General features: G+C 59.4%; 3 protein-coding genes across 4 annotated transcripts; all 3 read left to right on the forward strand.

Moving 5' to 3' along the window:
• Window positions 1-1,116: 1,116 nt before the first annotated feature.
• On the forward strand, window positions 1,117-3,392 carry H1-0 (H1.0 linker histone). Its single transcript, XM_060656393.3, has one exon. It carries the CDS (start codon window positions 1,481-1,483, stop codon window positions 2,063-2,065), a length of 585 nt encoding a protein of 194 aa, XP_060512376.1. The 5' UTR covers window positions 1,117-1,480; the 3' UTR covers window positions 2,066-3,392.
• A 491-nt stretch (window positions 3,393-3,883) lies between these two features.
• GCAT (glycine C-acetyltransferase) lies at window positions 3,884-10,001 on the forward strand. 2 transcript variants are annotated; one of them, XM_060656391.3, is made up of 9 exons: window positions 3,885-4,138; window positions 5,841-5,971; window positions 6,915-7,016; window positions 7,484-7,630; window positions 8,113-8,267; window positions 8,400-8,482; window positions 8,659-8,830; window positions 9,276-9,397; window positions 9,681-10,001. In XM_060656391.3, exons 1-9 carry the CDS (start codon window positions 3,943-3,945, stop codon window positions 9,830-9,832), a joined length of 1,260 nt encoding a protein of 419 aa, XP_060512374.1. In that variant the 5' UTR covers window positions 3,885-3,942; the 3' UTR covers window positions 9,833-10,001. The 2 variants fall into 2 exon arrangements, with proteins under 2 accessions (XP_060512375.1, XP_060512374.1); XM_060656392.3 differs by lacking the exon at window positions 9,681-10,001 and having other exon boundaries at window positions 3,884-4,138; window positions 9,180-9,293.
• Window positions 10,002-15,434: 5,433 nt separating this feature from the next.
• Window positions 15,435-17,082, forward strand: GALR3 (galanin receptor 3). The gene is made up of 2 exons (XM_060656390.2): window positions 15,435-15,889; window positions 16,293-17,082. The coding sequence occupies exons 1-2, from the start codon at window positions 15,531-15,533 to the stop codon at window positions 17,080-17,082; spliced, it is 1,149 nt and encodes a 382-aa protein (XP_060512373.1). The 5' UTR covers window positions 15,435-15,530.
• Window positions 17,083-24,930: the final 7,848 nt, after the last annotated feature.

The following is a 24,930-nucleotide window of genomic DNA, read 5'->3' on the forward strand; positions in this document are numbered from 1 at the left end:
ACAACTGCACACTTTCTGAGGATTCTTCGGGACCCCAGGAACATGACCCCTTCCTCCCCCTCTCCCCCGGAGTCCCCATGCTCGCAAGTTCCCAAAGCACTCAGCGCCTCTCTTCACCCCAGGGGCCCCGGGGACAGTCTCTTGCTGGAGTCTTTGGGACAGCTCCTCCATTGCAGACCCCCCCACCCCACCCCCCCACTGCCTTCAAGGGGCCCTGGGAGGGGGACTGGACCCCCGGATGTGCCTCAGGGGTAGGGACAGCAAGGTTCCGCCTCTGAGACCCCGAAACTCCCAGGCTGAGAGAGGCATATAAATGAATCCCCGATTGGGATATACGGGCGATGTGGGGGTCTTTGAGGAGAGCAGAAGACTCGGGAGACCTCTCCTCATCCCCTCAGGGGTCCCGGGCAGCACCGGGGGTCCGGCCTCAGGAGGGAACCTCCACGCAGAGGTCAGGGGTCGCGCTGGGGGAGAGCAGGCAGAGGAGGGGGAAGGGACAAAGTTTGAAAGTGCCCTTCCAACTCTTCCAGGGAAAGTTTGCTCGGGGGGCCCCAAGGACTGAGAAGAGGTAGAGGTGCGGGGGCCCCGATGGTGGGATGACCCCCGAGAGGTGACCGGACCCTGGGGGAGCGACCCCTCCCCCCTGTCCCGGCTCGGCCCGGCTGGGAGTCGCCCAGCTCGGGGCAGCGTGTGTTAGTTGGGGCCGCTTTCCAGCCGCTCCGCCGGGCCGGGGGGCACCGCCGCGGCCCGGGAGCGGGATCCCTGGTAGCCCCGGGGGGGAGCTTTGCTACGGGGGGTTTCCCGCACCGGGGCTCCAAGGCCCCGCAGGGCCAGCCCCCCGCAAAGGGGAAATGTGCAGGCGCACCAGCCGTCCTCGGCGCCGTTTGGGGCGCGTGGCGGGCGCGGGGGGCGGCGGCCGGGCCGGCGGGATGCCCGGCGGGGGAGCCCAGGGAGCCAGGCAGCGGTCCCGGGCGGCGGCGGGGAGCGGGGAGGCCCGGGCCGGGGGGAAAGGTCGGATTTGCTCGGCGGAAGAAACACAGATGGCGGCGGCGCGGCGCCATTCCGGGCCGGGAGCAGGCAGCCAGCAGCCCTGTCCTCACCGCGGTCCGCCCGCCGCCGCTAAATACCCGGATGCGCCGCCCGAGCGCCAGACGCGGAGCTGGGAAAGGGGAGGCAGAGGAGGCGGAGGCGGAGGCAGAGCGCGAGCCAGAGACCGAGCCAGAGACCGAGCCAGAGACCGAGCCAGAGCCCGAGCCCGGCGCCGAGACCGACCGACCGACAGACCGGCGGGGCTGGGCCACGCAGACCCGGCCCGGCGAGTCCTCCCGCGACCCGAGCCAGGTCCCTGAGAGCCGGGGCCCGGACTGGCCGGGGACTCGGGAGCGCCAGAGCAGATCCCGAGTAAGGCTTTCCTCGGCCTCCGACGAGGGCTGGCCCTTTTGAAGGCGCCTCCTTCAACCGCAGGACCAGACAGGCCACCATGACCGAGAACTCCACGTCCACCCCTGCGGCCAAGCCCAAGCGGGCCAAGGCGTCCAAGAAGTCCACAGACCACCCCAAGTATTCAGATATGATCGTGGCGGCCATCCAGGCGGAGAAGAACCGCGCTGGCTCCTCGCGCCAGTCCATCCAGAAGTACATCAAGAGCCACTACAAGGTGGGTGAGAATGCCGACTCGCAGATCAAGTTGTCCATCAAGCGCCTGGTCACCACTGGGGTCCTCAAGCAGACCAAAGGGGTGGGTGCCTCGGGGTCTTTCCGGCTGGCCAAAAGCGATGAGCCCAAGAGGTCGGTGGCCTTCAAGAAGACGAAGAAGGAAGTCAAGAAGGTGGCCGCCCCAAAGAAGGCAGCCAAGCCCAAGAAGGCTGCCTCCAAAGCTCCCAGCAAGAAGCCCAAAGCCACCCCAGTCAAGAAGGCCAAGAAGAAGCCGGCTGCCACGCCCAAGAAAACCAAAAAACCCAAGACTGTCAAAGCCAAGCCAGTCAAAGCATCAAAGCCTAAGAAGGCCAAACCAGTGAAGCCCAAAGCCAAGTCCAGTGCCAAGAGGGCCGGCAAGAAGAAGTGACAATGAGGCTTTTCTTGTGGACACTCCTGCCTGTCTCCTGTTTTCTGTAAATACTTTTCTCCTTTCTTTTCTCCTGATCTTCACCTGCAATCCTTTGCCCCTTTCTATCCTGACTGTATAAGAGACAGAATTTGGATTCCTCAGACGTTAGGGAATAATTCATTTTTCCTTAACCAATCGTGCGAAGACAGCAACAACAAATCTCTCTGTAATGATGAGAATGTACTTTTGTTCTGTTGACTTGTTATTAATCTACTTAATGGGTTTGGGGATTTGGATGGGTCTGTGTGTTTTGTTTGGATGAAGGTAGAGGGGCGGGAGAGAATGGGCAAGGCAGCTTGTTCTGACTAGATGAGGGGGAGCCCAGAAATTGTTAAGGTTTGTGGGAGTATCTTTGAGGTGAGCTAGCTTTCTCTAGGTTGCTCACCCCTGTGAAGAGTTTCCGAATCTCAGCGGGGAGAAGGGAGGGGTGGCAGCAGCTGGATGGCAAAGGGGCGAGGGGGGGGGGACCCTCTCTGGGCTGACTTCCATCTTGCAATAGTGAGCAGTGGGGGGTCCAAATCCAGCTTCCTTCTCACTGTTGGTCTGCCCCTGTGGCCTTCCTATTGTCCTAGGGAAGGGGGGGGGGGTCCATGTGACAGCTGGTCTGAGAAGCTGTGGCTTCTCTCAGTCAGCTGGAAACTAGTCATTGGGGGGTCTTTGTGGCTTCAGAAAGTCTCATGTTAAAATGGAGTGGAAACTTTAGGGGAAGGGTGGGGACTCAGTCAGCCAAGTGCCTCAGTGTGCCCTGTTAAAACTTGGGTTTTTCCACACCATTGGATTGTATCATAGGACTTTTTTTTTTTTTTTCTTTCCCCCTGGTTTTTGGTTCCTCCTGTACAAGAGGTGGTTTTGCTTGGTGGCCTGGTGGGGCTCCAACCCTGCCACCCGCCACTTAAGAACCTCGAGACCTCTTTACTTTGGAGTCTTTTATAAGTAGTTGTAGATGGGGGAGGGGGGGAGTGGGCGGGGAGTGGACAGTAAGACATACTGCAGTCAATTTTGAATTGCTAAGTAGCTTCACAGAGCTAGGTCTGTGTGTATGTGTGTATATGTATATATACATATCTAGGGCTAGTACTTAACGTTTCACACCCGGGAGCTGGGAGAAAAAAACCTGTACAGTCTTCTTTTATTTTTAATAAAATAGGAAAACGCGTCCTTGCGCGTGGTCAAACGCCCTCCCTCCCCCCCCCCCCCTTTTTTTAAACAAGTGTTATTTGTGCCGGGAAGAATTTGCTGTCTTTGTAATTTTAAAACTTTAAAATAAAATCGAAAAATGAAAACACCTCGTTGGTGCGTTTTTCCTCCTTTTTAAGGCTGGAGGCGAATGAGGAGCAATGGGGCGGGCGAGCAGGGGTGAAATCCGGGGACGTTTGCACCTGAGAATGGGAGAGGGTTCCAAGAGTTCGACAGGGACCGGGGGACCGGGCTGCAGAGGACAGAGCGTGCCTCAGCCTGCTTCTAGGCTCTTGCCTTTGGGGTCCAGAGTGCACCCCCCTTTCCTTCCAAGCGGTGGGTGTGTAGGCAGGGAATGGGAATTGGGGGGGGAGGGGGGTCTGGTGGGCTGGGCCCTGACGCGCCACCCTCCGCGGAGGCGCCTCCCCTTCCCCCACAAGGAGCGCTCCCGTCTCAACTTACACATCAATCCACTTTCATCCTCTGCGGATCCCGCCAGGCCCCGCCCCCACCCATCCCTGGGCCCGTCTCCCCGCCCCTTTAGCAGCCTTCTTGCTCCGATTGGTTGGTGTGGCCCAGCCCCCGGGCACGTGACCAGGCGGCGCCAGCGCTGCGCGCCGCTCTTGGATGGGCTGGGGTGCTGGGGTGAAGCAGGCACGATGTGGGCCTGTCGCCTCCTCCACGCTGGTCTCTCCGCAGCCCCCCGCGGCCGCCGCGCGCAGTCGGCGCTGACCCAGCTGCGTGGCGTCCTGGAGGAGGAGCTGGAAGCGATCCGCGGGGCTGGCACCTGGAAGAGCGAGCGGGTCATTACGTCCCGTCAGGGGCCGCGCATCCACGTGGACGGTGTCTCCGGAGGTAACCCCCCCCCCCCCCCCACCGGCCTGCGAGTCTTCGGACCCGGCTGGGTGTTCGAAGGCCCTTGCGAGGCCAGCGCTGGAATGGAGGGCCTGAAGGCAGTGGGCGGGTGGGAGTATTTGCACACGTAGCCACTGGCGCCTTTCCTATCTGGCTGACTTTACGGCTTCCCAGTGGTAGGTGTTAACCCAGTTAAGCCTGTTTACGCGGAGGAGGGTGGTTTGCCCTTGAGCACCTTTTAGACTCAGACGGTGGGACTGGAGTGAGGCCCAGTCCTGTAAGAACGTGAGAAAAAAAAGAGAGACACTTAGCTGGTTCCCAGCTGGCTGCTTCAAGGAAGGGTGGAGGAAGGTGGGGCCAGAAGCCCTGCGTTTCTGGGGCTGCTGTCCTGTGCTGGCCTCTACCAACTGCTCAGCGCGTGGGCTCCTGCAAACCCCGATACAGGGGATAACGAATCCCATTTTACAGACAAAGAAGCTGAAGCTCAGAGATATGAAATGGCTTTGCCCCAAAGCCCTTGCTAGCTGCAGGCAGAGCTGGGCTTTGGTCCAGGTCCTCTGGCACATTGGAGCTGGAAGGTCACCTAATGGGTCAGAGAAGCCAAATGCCTGGCCAGAGTCACAGCGAGCGAGGGGCCGGAGGGCTGCTGCAGAAGCCACACCATGAATTCGTCCACTGGGACTTCCTCATTTCCTTTTTTTTTTTTTTTTTTAATTTATTTACTTTGAGAGAGTGTGCTCGAGTCGGGGAGGGGCAGAGAGAGGGAGAGAGAGAATCCCAGCCAGTGCGGGGCTCACATGAACTGTGAGATCATGACCTGAGCCGAAATCAAGAGCCTTGGACGCTCACCCAACTGAGCCACCCAGGCACCTGCCTCATTTCTGTCTAACCGGTAGTCGCTATCTATCTTGTCTGTGCCAGGACCCAGGTGGGTGCTGGTTACAAATAATTTCCCAAGCCTGCCTTCTGCTCAGGAAATCGGCCTGGATCCTTGGTGCTGTTGTACTCATTTGTAGACCGAGGTCCCCCCAGATCTGTGCCTTCCCCTCAGGGGAAGCTTGGGGCAGGTCCAAACATGGGAAAGTTACGAGGCACAGGTTCTCATCTCCTAAGCTGAATGAACCTCGCCCCCTATGGGCCTCAGTGTCCCCCTCATGCCAGCTGTGTTCACTTCCGGGTTTATAATTCAGGAGTTGATGTCTCAGAAACACCTCCCCTCTCCCCCCCCCGCCGCCCCCCCCCCCCACACACACTTTAGGCATGTGATTCTTACCAGGCAGCAAAGTCAACTGTGTAGAGTCTGAGGTCCACAGAGGGCACCTGACCCAGCCCTTTTTTACCCACGAGGGAACCAAGGCCCAGATGAGGGGGTTGCTGGTAGTTTTCAGGGACAGGAGAAGCCAGTGAGGTAGGGCTACATTCCTCCTTGGGTGGAATGTGATTCAGAACCAGAGTTTCAACTTCTTACCCTTCAAGGCACCACTCTGAGAGTCCTTTCCTGACCCTCCCTGTCCTGTGGCTACTGGTACTTCCTAGGGGCCCCTAGTTCCCGTCCTGCCCCAGAATGGATCGTACTGTGTGGTTGTTGCCTCCTCAAGGGTGAATCCATGTTCGTTTCCTGAGTCCCCAGGGCCTGGCACTGACACTTTTCTAAGCCCTTTCTTGCCCTGAGCTGCCGTGTCCATACCTTCTTCCACCTCAGGAATCCTTAACTTCTGTGCCAACAACTATCTGGGCCTGAGCAGCCATCCCGAGGTGATCCAGGCAGGTCTGCAGGCCCTGGAGGAGTTTGGAGCCGGCCTTAGCTCCACTCGCTTCATCTGCGGGACCCAGGTACCCAGTGGCTGTTGTGGGGGTTGGAGGGTACCTTGTCCCCAGCCCTGGGCACTGACCCCGACTGTCTGCTTCCCACAGTCAGCAGGGCCCGTTTAGCCAGCTCAGCTCATCCCAGGGCCCTGGGCCCACTCGTAGCCTGGTGCCCTACACCAGAGAGGCCGGGCTCGGGCTTCTGTTCTGTTGCAAAAGCAACTTGACCTCTCTGAACATCCCTTTTCCCACCTGCGTGTAAAAATGCCTGGAACAGTGCCCGGCCCGTACCAATGCTCCCTAAATGTGGACTATTTTATTTTGTGAATGTTACAAAATAAACATACGTAAATGCGAAACAGCCCTTAGGTGTTCACTCGTTATCAATACTCCTGACAGTCGTTAAGTGACGGGTGATATTCTTGTCTCTGTTACAGAGATGAGGACGCTAAGGCCCAGAGAAGTTAAATGACTTACCCCGAGGGCACACACCTGTTAAAATGGGATTTTAACCCACGTGGCTGGGCTCAAGATTATTGATTATTATTACCCATCTCCTGAGCAAGGGGAGGGTGAAGTGAAATCAATTATCAGAGGCAGAACTCCTAACTCCCAGCCAGGGCACTTTCCAACAAAACCCTCACCCAGACTGGACAGCTTTCAAATATAAAAAGCTGAGGCCCACATGAACCTATGTAATCCTTTTCTTTGCCATCAAGCAACCAAAAAAGGCACTTAGCTTGAGGTCGGGAAGACCTCTTCCCTTGCCAATATCACCCATACTTCCACATGAGACCCCGGTTACAACGATCCAACCAGGAAGGGACACCTAGGGAGTCCCTGATTCCTCAGTGAGAACCATCCGCCAGAGTCCTGTCGGCTCTGAGGGAACCCTCGCAGTGAAGGGAGCCCAGAACTTGTTGCGTGCGACCCCGCGGGCATTAACACCTGTTTCGCTCTGTTTCTTTAGAGCATCCACAAGGATCTAGAAGCGAAGATAGCCCGCTTCCACCAGCGGGAGGATGCCATCCTCTACCCTAGCTGTTTTGATGCCAACGCTGGCCTCTTTGAGGTGTGAGGGGGCCGCAGGTGGGAGTTGGTGAGGACTGCTAGGCTGTGGAAGGCTTGGGAGTGGACAGGCAGAACCTGGCAGGATGCCAGCGCCATGCCTACAGCTCCAGTGCCCATTTCTTACGGAGGTTAAGGTTGGGCCAGGTAGGTGCTCTAGGAGGAATCCTGGGGCCTTCGTGGGGCCAGCTTGCAGGGCACTGGGGGGATAACCTACATCAGCAGGAAGGCTGGGGGCAGCAGGGGCCAGGGACCCACCGAACATGTTCTCCCCTGCTCTCACTGGAGCAGGGCCCTGGTCTGGCCCAGTCGTGGGGCCCCGGGGACCCAGATAGAGGCAGATGGGGGCTCCTTGCCTCCCTGTCCAGAGGAATGCCCTGGATGGCAATGAAATTTTGACTCAGGTAGACATGGGGAGGGAGAGCCCCTAGGTGGTTGGATGATAGCTGTCCTCCAACTTCCTTCTTCCAGGCCCTGCTGACCCCCCAGGATGCAGTCCTGTCGGACGAGCTGAACCATGCCTCCATTATTGATGGCATCCGTCTCTGCAAGGCCCATAAGTACCGCTACCGCCACCTGGACATGGCTGATTTGGAGGCCAAGCTGCAGGAGGCCCAGGTGGGATGAGGCCCAGGTGGGGCAAGGCCCGGGGATGACAGAGGCAAGAACTGGGCTCTTGCCCAGCTCTTCAGCCTCCCCACCGGTGAATTAAGATCCGAACCCAAATCCCTTGGCCCCAAGGCTTTATTCCATTGTACCATGCTGCCTTGACTTTTGGCACCTTATGTGTGGCAGGGCCTGCTAGGCATATAGGTGAGATGAGCTCAGGGATAGAAATTGCCCTACCCCACCCTCCCTCTCGGAGAGGAGACTGAGCTGTTCTCGCTGACCAGGACTGCCCCTGAAGAGGTGGGCAAGGCTCAGAGAGGCACAGGGGAGGGACGGGATGTTCCAGCCCCAGCGCAGTATGCTTATGTGCCTACCTCTGTCCCAGACACCGGGCAAGGTGAGCTCTTAGAGCCTGAAGCAGCGCAGAGAATGGGTAGACTGGCACAACGTGAGACACTAGCCATCACCTGTCCACGTCTTCTTCCCTGCAGAAGCATCGACTGCGCCTGGTGGCCACGGATGGGGCCTTCTCCATGGATGGTGACATCGCACCCCTGCAGGAGATCTGCCACCTTGCCTCTCGATATGGTGCCCTGGTCTTTGTGGATGAATGCCACGCTACCGGCTTCCTGGGGGCCACAGGACGGTGGGAGCATGCATCACCTGGGGCCTTGGGTCAGGCTTCTAAGGGCGGGTGGGAAACCAGGAAGCCAGCCCCTAACCCGTGATCCCCGGGCACTCAGGCAGCCAGTGGTGACAGTGGTAGCTTCCCTTGCAGGGGCACGGATGAGCTGCTGGGTGTGACGGACCAGGTCACCATCATCAACTCCACGCTGGGGAAGGCACTGGGTGGAGCCTCAGGTACCTCGGGTTGTGCCTCTGAGGTCCCCTTATCCACATGCAGAGCCCTGGAGGGGTCTCCGGGAAGGTGGTGAGGAGAGACTTGGGGAAGAGAGCAGCATGCACTGCCCTCTCAGGAGGGTAGGCTCTGGCACCTGGCCTCTGACTCCCACCTCCGTCCCTGCCCTTGTCCTCAGGGGGCTACACAACAGGGCCTGAACCCCTGGTGTCCCTGCTCCGGCAGCGCGCTCGGCCCTACCTCTTCTCCAACAGCCTGCCCCCTGCTGTCGCCGGCTGTGCCTCCAAGGCCCTGGACCTGCTCATGGAGAGCAATGCCATCGTCCAGTCTATGGCGGCCAAGACCCAGCGGTGCGGTCCCTGGCAGGGGTGGGGCAGGTTGGGGTCGGGGAGCTGCCCCTGTGTGCCCCCCGGGCCCATGGCTCCATGCCTACGGGTTCTGCCTCCGCCCCTAGCGTGTCCCCAGCAGATTGTACCGGGATTCAGCCCTTTTAGCCAAAAGCTGCCCGCCCGCCCCCCTCCCTCTTCTGCCTCTGCCTTTTCCTTCCATTTCCTGGTGCATTTCTCTGAGAACGATGCTGTGTCTCCCCGCCCTGTCAGTCCTGTCTTTTTGCCCGCCGTTTTGGTCTGCCTGTCTCTCTGCCCGTCTCTCCATCTGCCTCTCTGGGTCTGCATCTGTCTCTCTTGGTCCATCCTGCAGACTTGGGCACAGATCTTGGATCACATGCCCAGCAGGAGTGGGTGTGAACGCCCCACAGCCCCCTGGCTACCTGTGACACCCGGCTGTGCCCCACAGCTTCCGCAGAAAGATGAAGGCTGCTGGCTTCACCGTCTTGGGAGCCAATCACCCCATCTGCCCTGTGATGCTGGGTGATGCCCGGCTGGCTTCTTGCATGGCAGATGACATGCTAAAGAGAGGTAAGGAAACTGGGACAAGAGGACCAGCCAGGGGTCCTAAGAGAAAAGAGAAGGGAACCCCTAAACTGTGAACGCTCCCCCATACCTTCACCCTACCGCCCGTTTTAAACCTGCTGTCTGTCCAAGCTGAAAATCCCAGGCCGTGACGCGGTCGCATGTCTGCGAGACCTTGAGCACCTCCCTTGCCCTCTGTGACCGTCAAGAAAGTAGGACCCGTGTGTCATGTCCCTCAAAGCCTGCCTGGCTCCGCTGAGCCCCAGGCTGACCCTTTCTGCCTTACCAGGCATCTTTGTCATCGGGTTCAGCTATCCGGTGGTCCCCAAGAACAAGGCCCGGATCCGGGTGCAGATCTCAGCAGTGCACAGCGAGGAGGACATCGACCGCTGTGTGGAGGCCTTCGTGGAGGTGGGGAGGCTGCATGGGGCACTACCCTGACCTGGGCGGTGACAGGCACAGCCAAGGTCCCCCTCCCTCCGCATTAACGAAAGGGGCCTTTGGTCAGCCCAGGCCAGACGCTCTGAACCCTGTCACAGTCCTAGGACTGGGCTGGGGCATGGCCGGCGCTCGTGATCTTGTGTCAAACAACAGTGTGAAACTGGGCTGACACGTTGGTGTGCTTTATTCTCTCTGAGCAGGCCCAGGCCTGTGACCAGCTGAAGAATCAGGCAGGAGCTGGGCTTCTGAGGGCGGGCTCCTGGGTAGATCTCAGAGCTGACCACCTGCCCCAAGTTAAGATGAGACCCAGGCAGCTGGGATAATGCAGGCAGGGGCCACCATGTGACACAATTGGATTCTGTGCTGCTCTAAAGGCTGGCTGAGCCCCAGCCCTGCAGGCCCTTTCCCACCCCACCCACCCTACTTACTCCACAGCCTCCAGAGTTTAGCCCTGGTGGACACTTCGTTTTCTGCTCCCTGTCCAAAGGATGGCTGCCAGCTGCCCAGATCAGAAGGGGCCGGGCACCCCACCCCATGTGTGGAAGGAGGGGCAGAGGATTTAGCCCCAAAGGAGAGAATGTGGGTCACTATAGGAAAGGCCCCTGATAGTCTGGAACCATGTATTCTAGCCCACTTTGACTCTGTGGCCTTCGGCCAGCCTTTCACCTGTGTATGCGTCAGTCCCAGTGTACCGAGAGCGGATGTTGGTCGATGACTCTCGGGGTCCTTCCATAGCGCTCCTTCCGAGGACTACTGGCCTGCTGATCGGCCAGCAGGGGGCGCAGCGAACTCAGGCTCCGGCTGCTATCGCCCCGCCCCCTCCACCATCCAGGGCTTGGCCTCCCAATTGTTTGGGCAGCCCGGGAGAGCCGATTTGCTGCTGCCAAGGCCCCGTCCACCCTTGTCCCCAACAAAGGCTCGCTGCTCCCCTAGTGGACGTGATGACAACCCCCTTCCCGCAGTCGCTGTCCCTGGTCCTTGCCTCTCCATTGGCCTCCCCACTCAGCTTTATGGGCGCGGTGTCGGGCGCCGGGGAGGATGGGGGCTGATTCACGGCAGCGCCAGCCTCGGCGTGGTGTGGCCTCGGGAAGCACGCACCTCGCTGGGGGTAGGGCAGGGAGGGTGAAAAAGGACCTTCATTAACAACAGGGAAGTTGTCTGTCCTCTCTGTTCCCTCGCACCTCCGTCCCAGCCCTCAGCCTGGATGTCAGAACGAACGATCTGGGGGAGCTGCGGCCAATTCACTGGGATTCTGGGACTCCTAGCTTGTGGTCTAGAGGAGCTTGAGGCTGGGAATCAGGAGCTCCAGGGGCTGGGAGACGGCAGTGCAGAGAAGAGGACTGCTGTGGCCACATCAGCAGCTGGGATATTTGCAAGCCGCTGCCACAGGGTAGTGGACCTGGCGCGGGCGCATACAGCGGAGCCCTGGCGCCAGCCCCGGGCCAAGCCAGCAGCTTGACGTGCGCGATCTGCATAGGCCGGCGGATGAGAGCGGGTGGCCACAGCCGACCGCGGGGCTACGCGTCCCGGCAGCAGGTGTGGCGATCCAGCGAGGCCAGAACGCGGGGCCCGGGCCCACCCGCCAGTGGCGCAGAGCACGCGCCGCCTCTTCCAGGGGCTCCCGGGCGCCCCCGCTGCCATTGCGCCCCCCGGCGGCCGGCGGAGGCAGCGGCACGGCCGCAACACCCTAAGCCGTTTTGCCCAAGTAACGCGCCCTGGCGTCAGACAGCTCGCGGGGCTGCGCCGGCTCCCGTCCGCCGCCGTCCAGAAGGGCTGGTAGGAAGCAGCAGCAGCAGCTCTGGGCTCACGTGTTAAAGCCCACTGGTGGCGGCCCGATGCCAGCGACAGGCGGCGCAGGGCCGGAAGGCCGGCCAAGGATCAGCCGCACTTCTGCCTCCTGCGGGCGGGGAGCTTGAGAGACCACTCTCACCGCGCGCTGTACGCGTCCTCCGCGTTGGGCTCCAGGTTCAAGGCTCCGGCCACCTGGAGCAAGGTTAGAGGTGGCGCCAGGGGTGCGCGGGGCTCGGCCATGACCTCGCGTACTTCCGGCCTGCCCCGTGGCCGGCCCTCTGTGGTTCCCTCGGTCCTCCCTCTTTCCTTCCTTCGCTCTGGCTCAATCAGCGGCTCGGCCTTGACCTGCTGGGAGCTCTTGCCCTAGTTCTGCAGCAGCCCGTCCAGAGCCCTGCCCTGGGCCGGGGGGGTGGGGAGCCTTCCAGGCTGGAGGGTCCTGAGGGGATGGCGGGGGGAGGGGGGGTACACAGGGTAGTGTGTCAGGGCTCTTGAGGGCTTTCCGGGTTCAGGGTGGTTGTAGACCTCTGACAGTCAAGGATTCTAAAACTTCAGCACACTGAGGCTAGGATCCTACAATGCTGCCTTTCGGTGATCATGACATTCTACACTTTTTTTTTTTTTTTTAATTAAAAAAATTTAGGGGGCGCGCCTGGGTGGCTCAGTCGGTGAAGCGTCCGACTTCGGCTCAGGTCATGATGTCGCGGTTCGTGAGTTCGAGCCCCATGTCGGGCTCTGTGCTGACAGCTCAGAGCCTGCTTCTCTCCCCCTCTATCTCTGCCCCTCTGCTGTTCACACTCTGTCTCTGTCTCCTTCTCAAAAATAAACAGTAAAAATTTTTTTCATTTAATGTTTTTATTTTTATTCATTTATTTTTTATTTTTTTATAAACATTTTTTTATATTTTTATAAAAATATTTTTGTTATTTATTTATTTTTATTGTTTGTTTATTTTTGAGACAGAGAGAGACAGAGCATGAACGGGGTGGGGGTCAGAGAGAGAGGGAGACACAGAATCTGAAGCAGGCTCCAGGCTCTGAGCTGTCAGCACAGAGCCCAACGCGGGGCTCGAACTCACAGACCATGAGATCATGACCTGAGCTGAAGACGGACACTTAACCGACTGAGCCACCCAGGCGCCCCTAATGTTTTTATTTCTGAGAGAGAGAGACAGTGTGAGCAGAGGAAGGGCAGAAAGAAGGAGACAAGGTATCCAAAGCAGGCTCCAGGCTCGGAACTGTCAGCGCAGAGCCGGACGTGGGGCTCGAACCAAGAAACTGTGAAATCACGACTGGAGCCAAAGTAGGAAGCTAAACCGATTGAGCCACCCAGGCGCCCCCCCCCTTTTTTTTTTTTTTAAGTTTTAAAGTTTATTTATTTATTGGGAGAGAGCACACGCACAAGCAGAGGAGGGGCACAGAGAGAGAGAGAGAGACAGAATGTCAGTGCAGAGCCCTGGCTTGAACCCACGAACTGTGAGATCATGACCTGAGCGGCAATCATCAGTCAGATGCCTAACCAACTGAGCCACCCAGGCGCCCCACATTCTACACTTCTAATTCCTTCATTCAATTCTGATAGCTCTGAATTCCGGACAGTCTAGGTATGATCCCTAATATCTTCTGGTTAGTGAATGTCTGCTTCCAAAGATTTGGGGATGCTCTGCTTCTGGGGTAAGTGACATCAGGCTTTCAAGAAACAACCTCTGAGCACTGGTGAAAATCCCAGGGGTGTGGGAGGAGCTAGCCTGAAGAGTCTCTTCCCCAGCTCCTTGGGCCTTGAATGCAAGTCCTGACTCCATCAGGTCCCCTCTGTTTTCTGTCCGCTTCCACAGACTTCCTATTGACATCCCCTCCCCCCAACCTCCCAGCTTCCAGAAAGACATTCAGTCCCTGCCGCCTCTCCTCTCCCTTCACTTATTGCAAATTGTCTTCTGCCCCCACTACACGTGTCCAGTTTACCCACCACCTCACTGTCGTGAAATCCAGTGTGCCTCGTCCCTCCAAGGGGCTCGTCTCTCTAACCTTCTGGAAGCATTTGGCCATGTGGCCTACTCCTCCAAGAGTTCCAAGCAGAAGCCCACGCGTGACTGACTGAATTACCCAGCCATTTACCAAGACCAATTAACCTCTCTGCCTTTTGCCCCGACAAGAGGCTCCTAACGGATCAGGCATTAAATCATTCCCCCTTCCACGCATCCTTTTCACCCCAGGCCATAATAAACTAATTATAAACGAAACCGCGCAGATCCTGTCCCCACTCTAAAATTTTCACTGGGTCCTCATTGCCTTCAGGCTAAAGCCAAACTCCGCATGGGCACAGAACCCCTTCGTCTTCAGCCAGACTGAAGCTTAGGAATGCTGATGGGCCCCGGGATTCCAAGGGCCTGGGAGAGAAGTCCCATCTGGTCTCCAGAAGAGAGACTCCCGTTCTGGTTTCCTAGCCTAGGGCACTCCATTCAAGATGAGGAATCCTTTCTGAGCTTGGGTTAGAGCTCTACTTGGAGCAGGGAGGGAAGATGGAGTCGTTTAGGCAGGAGGTGAGAGTACCAGCAATGAATGGGCTGGGCCCTGGACACGGAGGGGTTAACTCCAGAGCGACTCTCAGAGAATCAATGGGTTACTCACTGCAGAAAGAGGCAGAAGCAGCGCAGGGAGGCAGAAAAGAACCGGGCAGAAGAGCATGCCACCTGGGGGAAATCAGGGACGGAGGAGGAGGAGCGGGAGGAGGAGGGGGAGGAGGCAGCGGCAGGCAGCGGCTAGTGGCTACTCCGGAGGGAGTGCTCAAGTCTGGCTCAGCAGAGGAGGTGCCTTAAAGGAGAAGAGAGAAGTGGGAGGCAGACCCGCACCTGCAGGGAGGCGCCAAGGGGCAGCCACTGAGCCAAGAGGCAGCCTCAGCCTGACCCGTCCACCCGGGATCAAGCAGGGCCCAGTGCCCAGAACTGAGGTGGGTGTTGCCTATTCTGACCTTCGGGGGGCTTGCTGCATGCTGGGGACTGGGGGCGCAGGTATTCCCTTTCTTCCCTCCCCCCTGCCGCTCCCCCACCCTCCCCCCCCCCCCCCCCCCGCCGCCCCACGCCCTTAATTTGTCCCACCATCCCGGAAGCCCCAGGCACGCAGGGGGATCCACAGGTAGTAGCCGATGTGGGCCGCGGGGTGGGGCAAGGGTGAGAGCGGGCACAGCTCGCATAAAGGCACGCACGAATACTTGCACGCGGTCAGAGGCACCACCTGTTACAGGCTGTCGGCACTCCAGCCTGGGAGCCAGGGCACCACGGTGGCAACAGCCCCGATCTGCCACGCCAGGGGTGCTATTCAGCCTCCCGTGTCCCCTCTCCCAGTGAGCCTCAATTGCCTCTTGTGCAAAGAGGGGGCAGTGACCTGTACGGTTTTCCCAGCTGTGCCACCGTGGGGCTCTCACCAAAGCGGACTTTGCAATGACTCAGGGATACCACCCATGCTCTGCCGCCTTTGACCCACGTCCAAGAGTCCCCCCTGCGCTTCAAATCCCCACGGGGAAATAAGGTAGTACATATACAAGCACCTTGGGTTGGAGCGGCCCCTCCCCCATCCGCCGTGTCCTCACCGCATTCTGCCTGGAGGCGCCCACCTAGTAATCACCTTTGTGCCCTGAGCCCTGGGGGTGTTCCCGAGCAAACGGAGAAACCCACCTCAGACACCTACGTGACTGCCAGGCTTGCCCCGTGGGTCTCAGTGGTCACTCTTGGCTCTGTCTCCCCACTCCCATCCCCATCCCCCATGAGCTTCCCGCCCCCCCCCCCCCCCCGACCTGGCCAGGCCCAAGCTAGGGGCCGGGATCGAGCGAGCCCCCGGGGTCACGTGACCAGAGCTGGGGGCTCCTGCCTGAGCACTCCAGCTTCTTCTCCCCCAGGTGCCCATCGGAGGGAAAGATGGCTGATGCGCAGAACGTCTCGCTGGACGGCCCGGGGAGTGTGGGGGCCGTGGCCGTGCCTGTGGTCTTTGCCATCATCTTCCTGCTGGGCACAGTGGGCAACGGGCTAGTGCTGGCCGTGCTGTTGCAGCCCAGCCCCAGTGCCTGGCAGGAGCCGGGCAGCACTACGGACCTGTTCATCCTCAACCTGGCGGTGGCCGACCTCTGCTTCATCCTGTGCTGCGTGCCTTTCCAGGCCGCCATCTACACACTGGACGCCTGGCTCTTCGGGGCCCTCGTTTGTAAGACGGTGCACCTGCTCATCTACCTCACCATGTACGCCAGCAGCTTCACGCTGGCCGCGGTCTCGGTGGACAGGTGCGCTCTGTCTGGGGCCCGGCTCGGGTGGGCTGAGCAGATCTCTTAGGAAGGCGCACACCCGGCCAGGGTGCGGTCCCACCTGCTTTCGCGGCTCGACACTTGGGGTGCAACCCAGGCTCACTCTCGAGCTGACGACCCCCCGGGGCAAGCCCCTTCCCTCCGAGCCTCTAAGCCAACCCGGCTAGGGGCCAGGCACCGCTCTAAGCGCCTGGCGTGTGGGTTCCCCTCACCCCCGCAGTCCACCCTGCCGGGCTGGTCGCGCCGTCGCTCCGGCTGTCCGGACGCGGAAGGCCAGGCCGCCGGCCCAGAGGTGCGGCCGCAGCGTCCACGCGGGGGCGAGGGCGCGGTTGGGGGCCGCCCGCCCTCCCGCCTGCCCCGCTGACCCGGCGCCCGCCCGCAGGTACCTGGCCGTGCGGCACCCGCTGCGCTCGCGGGCCCTGCGCACGCCGCGCAACGCCCGCGCCGCCGTGGGGCTCGTCTGGCTGCTGGCGGCGCTCTTCTCGGCGCCCTATCTCAGCTACTACGGCACCGTGCGCTACGGCGCGCTGGAGCTCTGCGTGCCCGCCTGGGAGGACGCGCGCCGGCGCGCCCTCGACGTGGCCACCTTCGCCGCCGGCTACCTGCTGCCCGTGGCCGTGGTGAGCCTGGCCTACGCGCGCACGCTGCGCTTCCTGTGGGCGGCCGTGGGCCCCGCGGGCGCGGCGGCCGCGGAGGCCCGGCGCAGAGCCACGGGCCGCGCGGGGCGGACCATGCTGGCGGTGGCCGCGCTCTACGCCCTCTGCTGGGGCCCGCACCACGCGCTCATCCTCTGCTTCTGGTTCGGCCGCTTCGCCTTCAGCCCGGCCACCTACGCCTGCCGCCTGGCCTCGCACTGCCTCGCCTACGCCAACTCCTGCCTCAACCCGCTCGTCTACGCGCTCGCCTCGCGCCACTTCCGCGCGCGCCTCCGCCGCCTGTGGCCCTGCGGCCGCCGCCGCCGCCGCCGCTGCCGCCACGCCCGCTGCCCCCCGGGCGCCCGCCGCGCCCACCGCCGCGTCCGCCCCGCCACCGCGGGCCCTGCCGGTTGCCCCGGGGACGCCCGGCCTCGAGGGAGGCAGCCGGCGGGCGGCGGCCGGGGCGGGGGCCCCGGGGAGGAGCCCGCCCGCGTCGGAGAGGCCGGGCGAGCCTCGTCGGCCCCGGGACCGGAATAAACCCGGTCCGCCTCCACTCTGCCGGATGACCGTCTTTCCGTCATTCCGCTTCCCCCCGGGGCACGACGGCGACGAGGGGACGCGCCAACGCCGGGGGTCCTCTGAGACGCACTGGCCGAGCTGGGGCCCCAGCCCCCGTGGATGCCCTGGGCGGTGAAATTGGGTCACCCCCGCGAAGCGCAGCCCCCTGGCCAGGCAGCCCCCAGACTCTGTCCACAGCCGGTCTGGCGGGAGGGCCGTTCCTCTGCCCGCCCTTCCAACCCGCTCAGCACCTTCTAGGCCCTGCTTCCTCAACCACCCTTTGCGAAGCCGCTTCTCCCTTCCAGGCCGTGTGGCCTGGGTCATGTAACCCCAAGCAGCTGATTTAGCAAAGAGTCGTGAAGCATTTACTGCGCATCTTACGCGGTGCTACGTCCTTCAATCTCATTATCGAAGCAGCTTTGCAAGGTAGATACATAATTAGTTCCCTTTCTGCAGATGTAGAAACCAAGGATCAGAGAGGTTTAGTAATTTGGGGGGCCTGTCTGAGTCGGTGGAGTGTGTGACTCTTGATCTCGGGATTGTGGGGTGGAGCCCCATGCTGGGTGTAGCAATTACTTAAAAATAAAATCTTCAAAAAAAAAAAAAAAAAAAAAGAAGAAAGAAAGAAAGAAAAAGGTTTAGTGATTTGTCCAAGCTCACATAGCTAGTGTTTGGCGGAAGTTGGATTCAAACCCACCGCTATTTAACTTTTTCTGCTCAGTGGAACCGCCTTCTCCACTTTGGGGGCCTCGGCTCTCAGTTTCCAAGGTTTCCAAGGTTTTCCTTGGCTCTTCCTGACTCCTGATCCTGCATCGGCCCTCTTCCCTAAACCAGCAGCTCCCACGTTTGACTCGATGTCTGGAAATCTCAGAGAGTTCCCAGTCCTCTTCTTTGGGACAGTTCTGTTCAGTACTCGGGCCGGCGAGTCCTGATGGGCTTGTCCCAGCTACCGAGTCCCAGGTCCACGGCCTGACCCAAGCCCCTTGGATTATTTCTTTCAGCCATTTGGTGCTCCCAGATCAGGTGAGAAACGGAGCCCCACTCGGGTCCCAGCTGGCCTCCCAGCAGTCCCGGCTGCCCTGTGGCCCCCACCCTCCCGTCCATGCACACAGCAGGGTAGTCGGTGACTGTGGAAACCTCCTAATTAGCCAATAAATCAGTCCTGACGGTTGCAGAACTACCCAGTTCCCTCCCTCCCCCGCCGCCTCACCACACGCCAATAATATATATTAGCTTCAGGCTGAGGCCTAAGATCTTAACGGCCTCCTCGTCCCCCTGGCACACTTCCCGGCTGCCGGGCACCCTGGGAAGGTCCCTCACTGACAGTAGGCGGCTGCTGAGTCCTCCTCGCTGCCTGCCACCTGCCGCAGACCCAGGGGTCAGTGTCGGTCACCCTTCACACGGGGAGGCTGAGACCAGCTGGGGAAGTGGCTGCTTCAAGGGCCCAATCGCAGGGGCCTGACACCTGGGCCAGCGTCCCTTCTCGCACATGTCTGCTAAGGTTCCCGCGGCTGACTCAGGCCACAGCAGTGGGAGTGTTTCCGGGACGGCAGGGGCGCGATGCTGCCCGCTTCTGCAGCACCCAGCACGGCCTCTACCTCCCTGAGGCCCTCACTCACAGCTCCGCTGGCTCGCCTGTGCCTCGCAGACAAGAGATATTACCTCCCTCTTCAGAAGGGAAAACTGAGGCTCCAGGAGACGAGGGAGCTTGGTCAAAGTCAAATGGCAAATGCGCGGCAGAGCTGGGATCCTAACTGGGCCTGACAGAAGGCTCTCATGGCAGGCCAGGCACTGGGAGAACATCTAAGACTATCTGAAGTTCGCTGCGTGACAATGGTGAGTGCCTACGGAGGAGAATGGGGAGAGGGGCGCCTGGGTGGCTCAGTCGGTTAGGCGACTGACTTCGGCTCAGGTCATGATCTCGCAGTTCGTGGGTTCGAGCCCCGCCTCGGGCTCTGTGCTGACAGCTTGGAGCCTGCTTCAGATTGTGTGTCTCCTTTTCTCTCTGTTCCTCCCCTGCTCACGCTCTGTCTCTCTCTCTCTCTCTCAAAAATAAACAAAGATTAAAAAGAAATTTCAAAAAAAAAGTGACTTCCACTCGGGTCATGATCTTGCTGTTGGAGTCCCACGTCGGACTCGGCGCTTGGGATTATCTCTCCCCTTCTCTCTCTGACCCTTACCCGGTTCGCTTGCTCTCTCTCTCTCTCTCTATCAATCAATAGAAGAGGAAGCCCAGAAGCCCCAACTAATGGAGGACAGTATAGCCCGGACCAGAGCAGGCACAGAGCAGGTATTTGGATACTTGAAGATGGAGATGACCCTTTCCTTCTTTCCTTTACCCCCCAAACATTTAAGTGCTTTGCCTAAAGCTGTGCCACAAGGGGGAGACAGAGAGGGCAGGACTTTGACCTGGTCCCTGCCTTCCAGGAGTTCTCAGTCTAGCTGGAGAGCCGAATATCAAAAGAAGAAACGAGAGCACCGTGTGATGGGGCCAGAACAGGAGAACACCCACAGTTCTGACCGGGCGCAGAGGAGGAAACTCCTGCCTTCCTGAGCAAGCCAAGTAGGAGTCCCACAGGAGTTAATACGCATTTAATTATCCCATGTCATATGCATCTTCCTAAAAGAAAGGTGAAAAGGGCCTGCCAGGTGGAGCAGCAGCCCATGCCAAGGCTGGGAGGGGTCGCGGGCTTGTGCAGCCGAAGCAGGGCAGGGTGAGGCCTGGGAGGCCAGGAAGCTGGGTGCAGTGAGATCCCGCAGCCTCCTGGGCCAGCTGGGGGGCAAGAACCTTCAGACAGGTGGTGATGCCATTGAAGGGTTTCAGGACGGGCCCCGTCAAGCATGTGGTCAAATGGCCCCCAGCATTTCTGTGCAGAGGCTGGACTGGAGATGCCAGGCTGGCAGCAAAGAGCACAATCCGGGGGGTGCTCCGCGAGCCCCTGGCCGGGGAGGTTGCCGCCAAGGGCCTGGCCTACGGCTGAGAAATTGTTTTGCCCTGGATTTGGCAGGAAGATTGGTGGCCTGCTGCCAGGCTCGGGCCTGGCCTCGGAGGCTCCTGGGTCTGCTTCAGGGGGCTAATGAAATGCTTGGAAGATAGTCGTAGGATTTCGGTTAGGAGAGAGCTGTGAGTCCTGTAGGGCCACAGGCAGGCGCCGGGGGCTAGAGGACAGGCTGAATGAGCCCTGGCTATTCTCCGAGGCCCAGAAGAATCCACCAACCCGAGCCCCCTGTAGGATCTCAGGCTGAGCCTGAGGCAGCCTGGGGGTCCTGGCAGGAGCTTAGTTGCAGGGAGGTTCGAACTCTCCAGTCTCCTTCCCTTCCTATTTGTGCAAACCTCTTAGGGATGGGCCTGCAGCGCTCATGCCTTAGCGCCTGCTAGGCACAGACTTCTTCTGCCAGAAAAAAAAAGGCAGAAGCATGGGGGTAGGGGGGAGCCCGGAAGACCGTAACCCGGCTTGGGCAAGCGGAGAAGTCTTCCCAGAGGAGCTGGTGCCCAGGCCAAGTCCTGAAGTGGGAGTTAATTAGGGCAGATGGCAAAGGGAAAGATGGAGGAATACACATGTGCACGGGCCACCCGGAGTCAGGCACAGCGTGAGGGGCCAGGGGCCTGGGACAGGGTACGGGGGAGCCTCAGCAGGAAGGGAGGTGGGAGAGGTGGGGACAGTTGCAAAGGATTCTGTAAATGTTGTCTGAAACTGAGGCTGCCCTTTGTCCTGAGGGCAACAGGGAGCCACCGAAAGGTTGTAAACAAAAGGGTAAATTTACCAGATTTACCCTTTAGGGAACTTTCTGGCTGCAAGGCAGGCTTTCAGGGGGGTGGGGGCAGAAGGGGGGGGGGGTGGGGCAGGGAGACCAGTGAGGAGACTGGCGTGAGAATCTGCATCGATGAACGCATCCAAGATGTTGACAGTGGGTAAGGAGGTATGGACAGACAGGACAACCACTTACGAGGTACAGTCATTGGGACTTGGTGACTAAATGTTGGGGGGTGTCCCAGATGACATCCCGGACTTCTGGCTTGGGCTACTGGGGGTGGCAGTGGGGATAACAGGGGCACAGGCTTGAGGGGGAAACGTGCTGAGACTTCAGGGCCACGGGGGGGTATGGTAGGGGGTGTCCACAGGGCACCTGCTACGCTCAGGCCTTGTACTTGGCCCTAGATTGTGTCTCATCTGCTTTAGAATTTGGAGATGGAGAAACTGAGGCTCAGAGAGATTAAGTAACTTGCCCAAGATCACAGAGCTAGCCCCAAACAGAGCTGGGTCTACCTTGGGCCTGATTTCGGTTCCACGGTCTTTAGGGAGAAGAGGCAGGAAGGGGTTGGCTGAAGCAGAGGGAGGAACTTGAATGTGCAAAGGTGACCCCCAGCCTCACCCCGCCCTGTGTGACAACTGTAGCCAGGGCTAAAACTCGGTCCTGGGGAGGGTGGGCGAGGTGAGGGCCCTGGCACAGCTACTGAACCCCTCACCCGGGAACAGCATCATCTATCAACTTCGAGGTGTGTGCCTGGGGACATAAATGCCAATTAACCGCCCCGAGACTTCCTGTTAATGAACATCAGTTCCTCAGCCCTGACGCAGGGCTCATTTGTGAGCCGCTGGCTAGATCCAAGGAGGCACGAGGCCAGAGAAATAGGCGGTGCAGGGGTGGGATTGTGTCCGGGGTGAGAGGACAAGACTCTGATTTATGGAGGCATCTGCTTGCCGCCAGGTTGTTTTAGGGGCTCAGGCTCTGTGTAGCAGTGATACCGAAGCAGGAGGAGGGGTAGCGTGGAGGGATGGGGGGGACAAGGGTACCAGCTTGGAGTACCTGAGACTTAGGGGCCATTGGGGGGTATGGTAGGGGATGCTGGGGAGGGTGCCGGCCCGAGCATCTCATGGACTTGCCAGGTCCAATCAGAGAGGCGGCACAGCGCAGGGGTCAAGGCCCGGACTTCGAGGGGCGCCTGGGTGGCTCAGTCGGTTAAGTGTCCGACTTCGGCTCAGGTCATGATCTCGCGGTTCGTGAGTTCAAGCCCCGCGTCGGGCTCTGTGCTGACAGCTCAGAACCTGCAGCCTGTTTCGGATTCTGCGTCTCCCTCTCTCTCTCTGACCCTCCCCCGTTCATGCTCTGTCTCTCTCTGTCTCAAAAATAAATAAACGTTAAAAAAAAAAAAAAAAAAAAAAAAGGCCCGGACCTTGAGCCACACTGTCAGGTTTGAATCCTGCCTCCTGCACTTCACGTCTCTGACCTCTCTATGCCTCGGTGACCCGCAGGACTGAGCTCTGTCTGAGCCAGGTCCCAATCGAGGCAGACCACGCTGGGGTGCTCACTGGCTGCTACCCACTGTATGCGACATTGTCAGGGCTTCCCAGGCAGGTCCCCGTCTCCAGCACGCCCCTCACAATCGAGCTGAGGAGGCACGACTTACCCACCTGTGCCCCTCTGGGCGCGCTGACCACCTCCCAGTGCTACCAGTGCCACCTCCCAGTGCTATCCTCCCAGGCTTTCGGAGTGGGAGAGAGTCACCAGGCTGGCATGGACCAATCACAGGGACAAGAGGACACCCTGGTGCCTGGCCTGGGGCTTCGGGAAAGATGCCTTTGCTTCCCTGAGCCTGTTTCTTTATGTATAAAATGAGTTGATCATACCTCCCTGAAACGCTGAGGCCTCAGTGTTCACTTGAGAGCGAGCCAGTGTCCGGGGGGTGGGGGGGGGGTTGGGGCTGTGTGTGATTCCCTTTGGGAGGCAGAGCTGGGACGGGGGCGGGGAGCCAGGGACTTTGTTGGGATTGCCCGGGCATCGGTCCAGCTTCCTGACCTCCTAACCTTGCCTTGGGCTCCATAGCTGAAGCAGTCTGGGAAGCAGACTGATAGGGATAGTGGCTTTCTCCCAGAGAGACTTTTCCCCTGCAGCTCATGGTGCCCGCTCTGGGTAAGAATGCACCTGACCTCCAGGAGGTGACAGCCTGCCTCGCCTGGCTTCTGCCACCAGAACACATCTTGCAGACCTCTGCAGCCACCTCCCCCTCTGGCCGGCCTCTCATCTTCCTCGGCCCAGCACTTTCCAGGCAGTCTCCCGGTCCCACAACCAGCTCACGCCTGTCCTCCAGCCCCCAGGCCTGGCTCACGCTGCTTCGTCCACCCACCCAGCTCTGCAACCACCCTGGAAGGCTTGTAGTAATTGAGGCAACCACCAAAGGTCACCAAGGACCCCTCCGGAGCCCTGCCACCTCATACTGTCCTTTCTCTTACCCCCAGGTGACCAGATGCCTGCTTTGTCCACCAAGCATGCCGTATCACGTGCCTGGCAAGAAAAGGGCCAGACCCTCCCTACACCCGAGACTGGTCATGGAGACTGAGATGTCCCCTAGTAGGGACCATCGTCCGTTCATCCCGACTGAGTCCCGGGGGACACGGGTGGACATTGGCACTTTGGAAATCTTGGCAGAGATTATGTTAGACCTGGGCTGGGCCCCGGCAAGCTACTTTCTCTCTCTGAGCCTCAATTTTGTGCATCTAGAAAATGGCGGCAGCAATATGTTGGCTATCTTACATTTTCTAGCAAACACTAAATCAAAGGACTTGTATAAAGGGCCTCCTGGCACGTAGTAGGAGCTCAGCCAATGTCCTCGCCCTCAGTTTTAGGAAACTCTGCTTCCGAGAAGGCTCTAATTTCAGGCATGGTGGAAACAGCGGGAGCGTTGGGGGTGGGCCCAGGTTCGAGCCCAGCTGCCCAGTTGGATCCCTCTGGCAAAGCCGTATTTTTTCCTCGCCATCAAAAGCAGTAGCAAGGCTAGTTATCTCGACGGATGGTTGTGAGAACGTGTGAATATTCTTCTCCAAGCACTTAACCTCTGTTTGCCAGGGTTTTTGTCCTTTTGTTCACTGCTGTAGTCCCACCTAGAACATTGCCTAGACCATAGCCAGCGTTCAATAAGTATTTATTTTATTTTTTACATGTATTTATTTTTGAGAAAGAGAGACAAAGCGTGAGCGGGGGAGAGGCAGAGAGCGAAAGAGACATAGAATCCGAAGCAGGCTCCAGGCTCTGGACAAGTGGTCAGCACAGAGCCTGCGGCGGGGCTCGAACCCACAAACTGTGAGATCATGACCTGAGCCACCCAGGCGCCCGACAATAAGTATTTCTAACGTGAATGAAACGTGAGGTATAAAGCAAAGGACCCGACCCCGAAGGTGACATCAAAGGACGCGGATTTCTTCTTTCTGCCTGCCCCCACATCCTCCCCTCTTCCTGCTCCACAACCCCCCACCCCGCCCCTGCCTGCAACTCAGTAACTCCCAGAGCAGCCGGTAATAGAATTAACGCCTGTGCCCGTAACCTCTGCAGAGTTCTCCATCCTACCCCGCCTGCCCAGCTCAGCCAGCTTAGGGCCCACTTGTGTGCTTTCTGACTCACGCCAATGTCTGGCGCTGACTTTAACTGGCTGGCTCTTCAGACAGACTTGGGGTTGCAGACATTTCCTGGCTGGAAATGGGGTGAGGCAGATTGGCTGACTGCCTAGCGGTCTGGCAAGTGTTTGATGACTGGCCTATCGGGCTGGGGAGGGAGTGGACCATAGCCCCTTCACTTGTCCCAGTGACCCATTCTCCTGGTTTTGTGGCTACAGGGCCAGGAGTGGGTGGGTGAGGCCAGGAGGAGGCTGGAGGGATGCATCCTGCTCTCCAGGTGGGGATGGCTTGGTCCAGGCCAAGGGCTTTTTAGGAGTCAGCCAGTGAGTCTCTGTCAGGCTGTTCTAGAAACACCTGAAGTCATCTCAGGGCAATTTCATAAAGTCCCAGAACCCTCCACCCTCTCAGCTCTGCCAGTGCAAAGCAGGCTGCCCTG

This window comes from Panthera onca, chromosome B4 (genome assembly GCF_046562875.1).
Source record: "Panthera onca isolate mPanOnc1 chromosome B4, mPanOnc1 haplotype 2, whole genome shotgun sequence".
In the NCBI taxonomy this organism is placed as follows: domain Eukaryota; kingdom Metazoa; phylum Chordata; class Mammalia; order Carnivora; family Felidae; genus Panthera; species Panthera onca.

Bases quoted from the DNA above. Each gene is read 5' to 3' on its own strand.
- H1-0 (XM_060656393.3), top strand. From the start codon at position 1,481: ATGACCGAGAACTCCACGTCCACCCCTGCGGCCAAGCCCAAGCGGGCC.
- GCAT (XM_060656391.3), top strand. From the start codon at position 3,943: ATGTGGGCCTGTCGCCTCCTCCACGCTGGTCTCTCCGCAGCCCCCCGC. The intron at 7,631-8,112 runs GTGGGATGAGGC...TCTTCCCTGCAG, and splicing joins CCAAGCTGCAGGAGGCCCAG to AAGCATCGACTGCGCCTGGT. The intron at 8,483-8,658 runs GTACCTCGGGTT...CCTTGTCCTCAG, and splicing joins GGCACTGGGTGGAGCCTCAG to GGGGCTACACAACAGGGCCT.
- GALR3 (XM_060656390.2), top strand. From the start codon at position 15,531: ATGGCTGATGCGCAGAACGTCTCGCTGGACGGCCCGGGGAGTGTGGGG. The intron at 15,890-16,292 runs GTGCGCTCTGTC...GCCCGCCCGCAG, and splicing joins GCCGCGGTCTCGGTGGACAG to GTACCTGGCCGTGCGGCACC.